Genomic DNA, 12,890 nt, shown 5'->3' on the forward strand with positions numbered 1-12,890 from the left:
GCTGTGGTAAGAGTTTGACGTCAGGGACGCTAGAGGTCAGAGATAAGGTGCCCTAATCACAGCCGTGTGTGTGTAGAGGCAGGGAAAAACAGGGCATCAAGGCGGGGATGGTGGGTGGTCAGAGTATTCAGCGAACTAGAATGTTGCAGAAAGCAATTTAAGGAATAGAGCTGGCCATGATTCCCTAGTCTACGTGACAGACACTCATGTCGGTTCTTCACAGGACTTGTTTATCTGAAAGTTAGGACCTCGGAAACTTTTACCCAGTTAGACAGGGGAAGAATGTTGTCCAACTATAGGTTTGTGTTTCCTGGGCCCGTATTCATAAAGCATTTCAGAGCAGGAGTGCTGATCTAGGATCAGTTTTGCCTTTTAGATCATAACAAATTAGATTACATGGACAGGGACGACTGAGGAGAGGAGACTGGTAAGCGTAGCAACATCCAACCAGAGGTGGCAATGGCATTAGCAACAACTGTCTTTTGATTGTGAAGAGACGTGCATGAACGGAATACCAAACAAGAGGCAGCCCAGTTAAGGGTTTGGCAAGTCTCTCTCTTCTCTCTGATCTCTCCATCGGCTAGTCCAGCGAATTAACTCATGACTGCTATAGAGGGATGGAGAGAGTTGCGGAGAGAGGGAGGGAGGGAGGTAAAGGGATGAAGCGAGAGCGGGTGATGGTACAGTACGTACAGTTAGGGGGCTAGATGAGAGAGAAAGTGAGAACTTGCGGTAGACAGGGCTAGAGACATAGAGTAAGGGAGACATGTAGGAAGACAAAAGGAATATATAGAGACTGAGGGGGAGAGGCAAGGGATAGCTGTCGAGGGGATTTATAGATAGATGGAGAGAGAAATTAGGCAATCTAATTGCGGCGTCTCGCAGAGCCACTCGCCACAGTGACTTGCTAATCTGTAAATCTTCTGTAGAGCACTTTCCCTGTAGACCAGAGTCTACTGCAGACTGTCTGGACAGTGGCCACATAACAGTCTGGAATCACACCCAACCCATGTGGACTTAATAAGAGAGGGATAGGGAAAGAGGGAGGGACGGAGAGAGAGAAGAGGATGAGCGAGCAAAAAAGGAAGGATATAAAGATGGATGACTAGGAGAGTGATGATGGATAAATGGGCAACAGATGAAAAGGAGAGCATTGGGATGGAGGGATCCGAGGAGAGAGCGAGAGAGACGGAAATGAGGGAAGACAAGAAGACTGACTAATGAGGTAGGAAAAGAGTTAGACTTAAACAGAAGGACAGAGCAGGGGCATGGAGTGAGAGATGAAAAGAGGGTGAAAGAGAAAGATTTGGAGAGTACGAAAGGAGAAAGTATAAGTAAGAGGTGAAAAGAAGAGAGCAAAAAGAAAGGAGGGAGGGTGAGAGATCCCCTCCCCAGTAGGTCGGTCCTTTCTGTGAAAATCAACCTATTCCAGGAATGAGAGAGGGAGACAAGCGCACAAACACTCAGCATGTCTGAGACTGCCCTCTGATGTCACCAGCCCCGAGAGAGAGAGAGAGAGAGAGAGAGGGGAGGGGAGGGGACACAGCCGGAGAGCGAACCGAACACAGTGAGTGTGAGAAAACAGAGAGGTGGAGACTGAGAGCACTGTTCCGGTATCTGCTGTGGACTGGGGCTGTGTTTTACTGAGTGTGTTGTGTCAGCGGTGGAGAGTTGAGCTCCCGGTTCAGTGAGGCTGCTCTAGCGATCGCGTTAGCCGCACGCCATCCGGAACGCACAACTGATGGGTGAGAGGAGCGCCGCGCTGTACAGTGTGTGCCCACGCCTGTGTGTCTCTGTGTTTGTGTGCCTGTGTTTTCAAAGTATGCCGTTTGGGGTTGTGTGTGTGAGAGTGTTTTGTTATAGCGGAGTATAGCGTTGGTGTGTGTCCATTGCTTTTTGTGTGTGTGTGTGTGGGTGGACAGGCTGAGTAGACTCATGGTAGGGATGTCTTTTATCCCATGCTCCGCTCTGCAGCCTTGAGTGCCTCACACTCACTGGAGCAGATACCTACTACTGCCCGCTATGTGTCTCTCTGTGAGGGGGTGTGTGTTAGTGTGTCTGCGTGAAATAGAGAGTTTGTGTGTGTCTTTCTGTCTCTGTGTGTGTCTCACCGTATGTAGTTCATTGCTCCTTGGTATCTATTTGTCTTAGTGTAACTTCTTAATATATTTGCCAATATGTGTGTCTCATAATCTTGGAATTGTGACCGCATGGACTGGGAAGTGTGTGGTGGATTTAGTCTTGGTGTCTCGTGTTTTAAGGAATGCTCCTGTGTGTGTGTGTGTGTGTGTGTGTCTGTCTGCCCCGATGTTCCACTTCACTGTGTCTGCCCTGCACCACATGGAGAGGAAGAAAGCGCGAGAGAGGAGCCTGGGAGAGAAAGAAAGGGAGAGGGGGAGAGAGGAGCAGAACAGTGTGTGAAACAACCAAAAGGAAAGAAACAAAATAGAGAGAAAAAAAGACAGAGGGAAGGGACGAATAGATGTAGGCGAAGAAGGGGTGAACGATGATATTGAGGCTCTGTCTGAAAGAGGAGTGCAACACTGCTCATCCCTTGGCATTATGATGTAACAGTATCGTCTGATGTTTTAAAAGCCTTTTTGACCTTTTACCTGTGTTTTTTTGCTAACCGTGTGTGTTTTAGTATGTCCAGTCAACCCATTGCAAACTGTGAGGGCTCTAAACAGTCTGTTAGCTGACTGGCAGATGGGCTGGGGTTGAGTGTGTGGTTAGGTTGGATTCAGTGTGTGGTTGAGTGACGTTTGGTGGAGTGTAGCGCTATCTGTCAAATAAGTGGCATAAGTACAGTGCTATGTGATATGGTACAATGACAGAGAGCCTTAGGACTGAGCCGGGCGTGTTTGACTATGGATTTATCCACTGTGTGTGTAATCTCTGTAAGAGAGAGACAGATTGCTGTGTTTACATACCGTACATGAGATGGAGAGAGGTAGGGGTGGGCAGCAGAGGGAGGATAAGAAAAGTTAGAGGGGCGTAGAGAAGGGAGATGGCTTGAGAGAGGAGGATTGAGAGGTGGGAGAGAGAGGGAGAGACCGAGAGAGTGAGAAAGAAAGAAGACAAGGACAATTATAACATGTATGCATGCAAAGGACGACTCTCGGCCGCTTACCCCTTTTCCAAGCTTGCGCCCGACCCACTTACACCCCTGATTGGCTAGCCCCCCCAAAGCACCTGCGTGAGTCATTGGCTCTGTGATACCATGTCAGGGGATTCCACACATGGTTGATCCCTAATCCCTACTGTGGCTGGATACCAGACTAATAGCTGCTATGGTTTACCCTGATCTATAAATAAATCAGACTTCCATGATCTTTCTCATGATCCGAGAGGCCTCTTGGAATAAGCACAGTTTGCCCTCTGTACTAGACCCTGCTGATCTAAGGTTCGTTTTTTGTCACTGTTTCTTAACATAGTCTCCCAGCCTAGTCTGATGTGATTCCTTCCTCTGTTGTACACACTCTAGTACTTGCATGCACACATACAGTGCCTTCGGAAAGAATTCAGACATTACTTTTTCCACATTTTGTTACGTTACAACCTTATTCTAAAATGTATTAAATCATTTTTTCCCCTCATTAATCTACACACAGTTCCCCATAATGACAAAGCAAAAACAGGTTTTTAGAAATGTTGAGAAAAAAAAATCTATAAAGATTTTTGGGAAATATACCATTTACATAAGTATTCAGACCCTTTACTCAGTACATTGTTGAAGCATCTTTGGCAGCGATTACAGCCTCAAGTCTTCTTGGGTATGACGCTACAAGCTTGGCACTCCTATTCTTCTCTGCAGATTCTCTAAAGCTCTGTCAGGTTGGATGGGGAGCGTCGCTGCACAGCTATTTTCAGTTCTCTCCAGAGATGTTCGATCGGGTTCAAGTCCGGCCTCTGGCTGGACCACTCAAAGACATTCAGAGACTTGTCCCAAAGCCACTCCTGCATTGTCTTGGCTGTGTGCTTAGGGCCGTTGTCCTGTTGGAAAGTGAACCTTTGCCCCAGTCTGAGGTCCTGAGCACTCTGGAGCAGGTTTTCATCAAGGATCTCTCTGTACTTTGCTCCGCTCATCTTTTCCTCGATCCTGACTAGTCTCCCAGTCCCTGCCGCTGAAAAACATCCCCCCAGCATGATGCTACATCCACCATGCTTCACCGGAGGGATGGTGCCAGGCTTCCTCCAGTCGTGACGATTGGCATTCAAGCCAAAGAGTTCAATCTTGATTTTATCAGACCAGAGAATCTTGTTTCTCATGGTCAGAGTCTTTAGGTGCCTTTTGGCAAACTCCATGCGGGCTGTCATGTGCCTTTTACTGAGGAGTGGCTTCTGTCTGGCCACTCTACCATAAAGGCCTGATTGGTGGAGGGCTGCAGAGATGGTTGTCCTTCTGAATGGTTCTCCCATCTCCACAGAGGAGCTCTGTCAGAGGGACCATCGGGTTCTCGGTGACTAAGGCCCTTCTCCCCCGATTGCTCAGTTTGGCCAGGTGGCCAGCTCTAGGAAGAGTCTTGGTGGTTCCAAACATCTTACATTTAAGGAATAATGGAGGCCACTGTGTTCTTGGGGACCTTCAATGCTGCAGACATTTTTTGTACCCTTCTCCAGATCTGTGCTTCAACACAATACTGTCTCTGAACTCTACGGACAATTTCTTCGACCTCATGGCTTGTTTTTTGCTCAGACATGCACTGTCAACTGTGAGACCTTATATAGACATGTTTGTGCCTTTTCCGAATCATGTCCAATCAATTGAATTTACTACAGGTGGACTCCAATCAAGTTGTAGAAACATCTCAAGGATGATCAACGGAGACAGGATGCACCTGAGCTCAATTTCGAGTCTCATAGCAAACATTCTGAATGTAAATAATGTATTTCTAAAAACCTGTTTTCGTTTCTGATTATAGTGTATTGTATGTAGATTTACGAGGAAAACCTTTAATTTAATCAACATTAGATAAGGCTGTAATGCAGCAAAATGTGGAAAAAGTAAAGGTGTCTGATTACTTTCCTGCACTGCACATACACCTAGTCTGATGTTTTCTGTTTTCTTTTTTCTTTATTATTTTCCCCAAACCCTACCATCCCTCCCCTAATTGGAATAAACTAATGGACAACAATACCTATTCTTCTACTTCCAGGTTATACATACTATGTACACTATATTCAAAAGTATCTGGACACCCTTTAAAATTAGTGAATTTGGCTATTTTAGCACATCATTTGCTAAAATATATATAAAATGGAGCACACAGCCATGCAATCTCCATACACAAACATTGGCAGTATGCACCGTCAAGTCAATTTGTCAAATTTCTGTGTGGAAGAACTTCACTTGTCAGCACAGAGCCCTGACCTCAACCCCATCGAACATCTTTGGGATGAATTGGAACGCCAACTGTGAGCCAAGCCTAAACACCAAAACACATTGAGACATTATTTTACTGTAATAGAGGAGAAGTTAACCTTTCTAACAATCCCCTTTTTATGTCTCAACTTATCAAAATTGCAAATAGAGCAGACACTACTAAAACTACACTATCAATGAACGTTGATTCTGGAAAATGAATGCTCATGTTTGTCACACGCGGCATTGGGGTAGCACGTACCGCTAGCAGCATTTTAGAGAAAGACTGATATACCATCTGTCTAGTCTGTGTTCTATAAATGTGCAATAAGCATAAAACAATTATATAAGGAATTGCCAGCTCGTTGTCATTCTGCAAAATAAGGTAGGCGGGTCATTCCTACTTTGCGGTGCCTTTTCTGCCCCCATTGAAATATAACTGCTTATTTAGTGTAAAATGTGAATTCCAAAGAGGCTTTATACAGTTGAAGTCGAAGTTAACATACACTTAGGTTGGAGTCATTAAAACTCATTTTTCCACCACTCCACAAATTTCTTGTTAACAAACTATAGTTTTGGCAAGTCGTTATGTTTGGAGGAAAAGGGGGGAAGCTTGCAAGACGAAGAACACCATCCCAACTGTGATGCATGGGGGTGGCAGCATCATGTTGTGGGGGTGTTTTGCTGCAGGAGGGACTGGTGCACTTCACAAAATAGATGGCTACATGAGGTAGGAAAATTAGGTGGATATATTGAAGCAACATCTCAAGACATCAGTCAGGAAGTGAAAGCTTGGTTCCAAATGGGTCTTCATAATGAACAATGACCCCAAGCATACGTTCAAAGTTGTGGCAAAATGGCTTAAGGACAACAAAGCCCTGACCTCAAGCCTATAGAACATTTTATGGGCAGAACTGAGAAAGCATGTGCAAGCAAGGAGGCCTACAAACCTGACTGTTACACCAGCTCTGTCAGGAGGAATGGGCCAACATTCACCCAAGACCCTGTTGCTTTTAAACTCCATTTTTCAAAATATCTATTTTTCTGTGTTTCATGTTGTTAGTCTGTATGTCCCACTCATAAATGTCCACCCTGTTAGGCTAAATTATAGAGAAAATTAACCACATTTCAAAATGTTAAAATATGTTTGAGAGAGAAGTTAAAATCCTGTTCAAGTGTTCACCATTATGCTAGCTCATTCTTGCTCACTCACAGTGCTATGGCTAATTTGGGCTCCAAATTTCCAACCTGTTAGGATTATGCACCTAACAGGTTTTAAAACACACCCCCCAAAAAAGTATGTGCCTGAGCTTGACCAATATCTTTTTCTGAAAGTCAAACATGTCCTTTTTCTGATAGAATAAAAACATTTTAAAGCGCACTGCGTCGTCGTAATGACCCAGGCCACTTGATTTTAACATCTGAAGTGGACAGGCTAACATGCTTTTTAAATAGTTGGAGATAAACGGAAGGGTTCAACTGTTCAATTTAACTGTTCAACCTTGAGTCGTGAAGTTTGCTGTCATTAAATGTGAAGACTGTTATATTATCAATTCAATTCTCTATGTGTAATTAAACAAATCACGGAATAGTAAATAGCTAGCAAGTCAGGGGAACCACAGGAAAATGTTACTTATAGAGTTGCAATTTCCTGAATATAACTCTTAACCTCTTGGGGCTAGGTGGGACGCTAGCGTGCCACCCGTGGTGCACTCCATCAACAGCAGGTGCATTTCAAGAGCGGCAAATTTGAATCCAAATAAATGTCAAAATTCAAATTTTTCAAAAATACAACTATGTTACACCATTTGAAAGATAAACATCTCCTTAATCTAACCACGTTTTACGATTTCAAAAAGGTTTTACGGCGAAAGCATAAATTTAGAGTATGTTAGGACAGTACATTTACAAGAGTTGTGTGTAATGTTTTGTCAAGTCAAAGACAGGGTCACCAAAACCATAAAACCAGCTAAAATGATGCACTAACCTTTTACAATCTCCATCAGATGACACTCCTAGGACATTATGTTAGACAATGCATGCATTTTTAGTTCTATCAAGTTCATATTTATATCCAAAAACAGCGTTTTACTATGGCATTGATGTTGAGGAAATCGTTTCCCTCCAATAACCGGCAGTCAAGTCAGCGTCACAAATTAAATAATTAAAATTAGAAAACATTGGTAAAATATTATATTGTCATTTAAAGAATTATAGATTTACATCTCTTGAACGCAATCAACTTGCCAGATTTAAAAATAACCTTACTGGGAAATCACACTTTGCAATAATCTGAGCACTGCGCCCAGAAAAATACGCGTTGCGATACAGACTAGACGTCATGTTGGGGAGATCTAAAATCGAAAATACTATGTAAATAATCCATTACCTTTGATTCTCTTCATCAGATGTCACTTCCAGGTATCACAGGTCCATAACGAATGTAGTTTTGTTCAAAAAAGCTCATCATTTATGTCCAAAAATCTCCGTCTTGTTAGCACATGATCTAAGCCAGCCGGACTTCTCGTCATGAACGAGGGGAAAAAATATATTTACGTTCGTTCAAACATGTCAAACGGTGTATAGCATAAATCATTAGGGCCTTTTTTAACCAGAACATGAATAATATTCAAGGTGGACGAATGCATACTCTTTTATAACGTATTGGAACGAGGGTACCCAACATGAACTCGCGCGCCAGGTGTCTAATGGGACATCATCGTTCCATGGCTCTTGTTCGGTCAGATCTCCCTCCAGAAGACTCAAAACACTTTGTAAAGGCTGGTGACATCTAGTGGAAGCAATAGGAAGTGCCAAAATATTCCTCAGCCCCTGTGTTTTTCAATGGGATAGGTTTAAAGTCAATACAACACATCAGGTATCCACTTCCTGTCAGAAAATGTCTCAGGGTTTTGCCTGCCAAATGAGTTCTGTTATACTCACAGACACCATTCAAACAGTTTTAGAAACTTTAGAGTGTTTTCTATCCATATATAATAAGTATATGCATATTCTAGTTACTGGGTAGGATTAGTAACCAGATTAAATCGGGTACATTTTTTTTATCCAGACGTGCAAATGCTGCCCCCTAGCCCTAACAGGTTAAGATATTTTATTATCTTATCAATTACAGTCTTCTATTAATGTATTACTACCTCATCAGTCTCATTTCTGAATGTAACAAACCCTTGGATATCTGCCACAAACCATAGCATCATAAATCATGAATCAGCGATATACAAATTGGCTTAATATTTTTTTTACTAACTAACTAATCAATCACAGAATTATATAAACACACACACAATAGTTATACCTTGGTTACTGACATGATACACTGAAAAGTTCCTGCTGGGCTAAGCCGATATGACGGCTTGATAGACAAAGGGAAGGGGTGGGGTGGGAAACTAAGTGGACCCCCGTACATACAGTCGATAGCTACGCTCATGGAAATGCTAATACTTTGAACATGAACAACCGCTCACTCTAAAATAAATTGCAATGTACATATTAACGAGTGTGTGCCATTGGTTGTCCCTCTCTGCGATCGCCAGTCCATCTGCTGGCTAGATTGTCGACAGAAAGTCTGTGGTTTGTCCACCAGAGATCTAAGTCTTTCGTAGTTGTAGCTTGTTATAATGGATACGTCAGGTTGCGTTTACCAGACTAAAGTACTTAAACAGCTGCAGCCTGAATAATTGTTCTTTAGTTTGTAGATTTCTTAGCCATTTCAACGTGGGAATGATCTCCACCTTCTCTGGTCTTGTCCTTAGGACGACTTGCCAACCATTTCAACATGTACCAACCGCTTCCGTGTTTTCGGGTCTAATGTAAATTTTGTCGGGAAGTAGGTTTTATGCTTTAGTAGATGTTCCATGACGCCGTGTAATGTCTACGCTCACGGGGGCGTGGCCACTGACTGATCATAAGTTACTATGAAGAACAATTATCATTTAGAAGTCTAAGATCACATTGTTATCTTTCCAAAAGTATTCTTATGCTTAATCATTTATTTTAAATAACATTCAGATGCAAACCCCATAATTGAGAAGTGTATGCAAACAAATAAACAGTAATGTGTGTCTCCTGTCCTTCAGGAGGTCACCATATGAAACAAACTCGACATGACTGTTCCTTAAGTGTTCACGGACCACTCCAACTGCTTGGAATACAGAAATACTGTTCATTTATTCAACCTTTTAATGTCCAAGTGTCTCTCTGTGTTCCACAGTCAAATTCCAATCTCAAATACTAGAGCCCAGAAGCAGAGTATTTTACGACCGCCATAAAGCGGCCCCCTCCACCTCTGCGGGAGAGAGAGGGTGCTGTAGAGCGAACCCACTGTAACCTGATCCTTCAGATCTTCACAGGAGAGTTATGACACTTGTTAGCTAGCAAATAGATCCAAGTTGGCTAAACTTGAAATATAAAGATTAGCTGGCTAATCACTAGCACGTGGGCTGGAGAGATTGTTGATGAGACCCGTGTTCATTTTAGTCATTATTAGTAAATGTGCATTATGCATGGTTCTAGTTACATTTGTAACAAAAAAAGGCATGTTCATAGACCGACACGATGCCAGATTAGTGATTAGTGCGAAAAAAAGCAGGTTAAACTATTTTGATAAAATAATACAATTATTAGTGGATCTTGTGGTTGTGGAAGGCTTATATTTAGCCTAAATATAACTCCACAAGCCCCGAATTCATTAGATTATTGCTGACTGTTTGAAATGCAGTATATTTGACCTTTAATTGTACAACAACGCTTATTAGAGAAAACATTAAAAAAATATTGAGATATACAGTACCAGTCAAAAGTTTGGACACACCTACTCATTCAAGGGTTTTTCTTTATTTGTACTATGTTATACATTGTAGAATAATAGTGAAGTAACCAAAAAAGTGTTAAACAAATACAATAATATTTTAGATTTTAGATTCTAGATAGCCACCCTTTGCCTTGATGACAAGTTTGCACACTCTTGGCATTCTCTCAACCAGCTTCATGAGGTAGTCACCTGGAATGCATTTCAATTAAGAGGTGTGCCTTGTTAAAAGTTAATTTGTGGAACACAACTGATTGGCTCAAATGCATTAAGATGGAAAGTAATTCCAAAAATTTACTTTTAACAAGCCACACCTGTTAATTGAAATGCATTCCAGGTGACTACCTCATGAAGCTGGTTGAGAGAATGCCAAGAGTGTCCAAAGCTGTCTGCAAGGCAAAGGGTGGCTACTTTGAAGAATATGTTTATCGTGAATTGATCCGATTTTTAGGCCATATCGCCCAGCCCTAGTGTAAACGCTGCTTTTATAGATTGCTCTTTGTCCGGCCTATCTAGGAAGAAGGCTGGTATGTCTGCGATTTGGGGTGCATGTTTTGTGTGTGAGGCGGAAGGAGCAGCTTGGAGTGTCTGTGTGAGTGTTTAATGCAGTGACGGTGTGTGTGTACATTTGGAGGTTAGTGTGAGTGTGCACATATATTGGTGTGCGTTTGTCTGTGTGTGCGGATGCATGCCTGCGTGTTCGGTTGCGTGTATGCCTTTCCCTCATGCAATCCTCCATACAATTCTCCACTTGCATGTTAGGGTTTATCACAATAGTCTACAGTGGCCTTCTCCTCCCACTCATCTGCAACAATTTGAAAACACAGTCAGGTGAAAGCAATATGGAGGAAATGTACTCATACTCCGCTTCCATCTTTCCAGTTCTTTTATGCCAATTCTACAAAAGTAAAAAAGGTTACTAGAAAATGACACCACTCCGCACTATCAAGACGCAGCCCGTTAGCTAGCTAGCTTGCTTCGCTAACCCAATCCCAGACTCTAACTAGCCTGTATAAATCAAATCAAATTGTATTTGTCACATGCGCCGAATACAACAGGTGTAGACCTTACAGTGAAATGCTTAGTTACAAGCCCATAACCAACAATGCAGTTAAGAAAAATACCTAAAACAAAAATAATAGTAACAAATAATTAAAGAGCAGCAGTAAAAAAAACAATAGCGAGGCTATATACAGGGGCTACCGGTACAGAGTCAATGTGCGGGGGCACCGGTTAGTCGAGGGTAATTGAGGTAACATGTACATGTAGGTAGAGTTATAGCACTCTTTGGTATGTAGTTGTCGGGTTAGCCCCTGAGTGCCCTGGTTGTTTAGCAGTGATTACACTGGCTCTCTCTGCGGCTCTCGCTGGCCCTTACAGCGGGAGGATGAGTGGCTGTAATTGGGTATTCATTCCCTGGTCCCATGGCATTAGCACTGCCAGCCATTGATTGCCGTGGCACTCCTCTACTGCACTTGTATTAATGGGATGAGTTTGGATGGAGCCAGCCAGCCAACCACTGCCAGTTATAACACGGACACTCGTCTCCAACAGAACGGCTGTATTTGTCTGCTTTACTCTGCTTTATGGGTTGGAATAGAGAGGGAGTTGTGTTTGTGTGTGTGTGGACGTCTGTGTGTGAGTGCGTGTAGATCCTGGCCTGGAAACTGCAGGCCACAGGTTGGAAGAAGTGATGGAGCACGTGACTCCTGTAAACGAGAGGAGTGTTTAGTCGGGAGGCGACCCCTTCTTTGACGGGAAGGTAGAGCAGGCATTCTGGATATGAAAGGACCCCTCGCTCTCCAACAGATCTGAGGCTGCGCAAGGCTGCAGACTTCAGAGTTCTTAGAGACCATGAGCTACCCCTATGAGCACAAGACTTTGAAAAGATGAGCACTAACCCTATGAGCACTTAAAAATATGTATTGGGTTTAAAAGACATTGAAATTAGAAATTTTTGGTTGAAAAGACATTGATGTTGAAAATTATTGTGCTCACTTGGACCACAGTTGAGCATCGAGGGAGAGATGCAATGTCGTTCTAATGTGATATAGTGTAAATACGTATTTTATGCACAGACTACCTGACAAGAGGGACAGTGTGTGGAAGGAAATTAGATATAATCTAGCTGACCTGGGCCTGTTAAAATACTTTTAAAATACACCTTCCTTCCTTCCTTGATGTAAGAACAGATCTTACGAGGTTGGATTGGTGAAAGGACACATTCCATTACAAATCTAAAGGTATTGAACACGGCCCTGGTGCCCAACATATAAGGTGGAAAATTAGGCCAAGAGTCTACTGATGCCCGGCACGTGGGCTTTAACAAGGGTGGCAGATAGACTAGTGGTTGGAGAGGCTAGCCAGCGACCGGAGGGTTGCCAGTTTGAATCCCGAGTCCGATGGGAAAAATCTGTCGGGAAGTGAGCTGGCAACTGGAGGGTTTCTTCAGGAGGCTGAAGAAATTTGGCTTGTCACCAAAAACACTCACAAACTTTTTTCACCGCCTGGTATAGCAACTGCTCCGCCCACAACCGCAAGGCTCTCCAGAGCGTAGTGAAGTCTGCACAACGCATCACCGGGGGCAAACTACCTGCCCTCCAGGACACCTACACCACCCGATGTCACAGGAAGGCCAGAAAGATCATCAAGGACAACAACCTCCCGAGCCACTGCCTCTTCACCCTGCTACCATCCAGA

At 43.1% G+C, this 12,890-nt stretch overlaps 1 protein-coding gene across 5 annotated transcripts in view; it reads left to right on the forward strand.

Moving 5' to 3' along the window:
* The window catches only part of LOC106586120 (histone deacetylase 4), a 177,207-nt gene that overhangs the window by 39,928 nt on the left and 124,389 nt on the right, over nucleotides 1-12,890 (forward strand). The window contains exon 1 of one of the 5 annotated variants that reach the window (XM_014173000.2): nucleotides 1,121-1,745. The exons of the other annotated variants lie outside the window; for them this stretch is intronic. Within the exon in view, the coding sequence (XP_014028475.1) occupies nucleotides 1,742-1,745 (4 nt within the window). The 5' untranslated portion in view covers nucleotides 1,121-1,741. Of the gene's footprint in view, nucleotides 1-1,120; nucleotides 1,746-12,890 lie in introns of those variants that run through there. 5 annotated transcript variants of the gene reach the window in all.

This window comes from Salmo salar, chromosome ssa25 (assembly GCF_905237065.1).
Source record: "Salmo salar chromosome ssa25, Ssal_v3.1, whole genome shotgun sequence".
Lineage (NCBI taxonomy): Eukaryota > Metazoa > Chordata > Actinopteri > Salmoniformes > Salmonidae > Salmo > Salmo salar.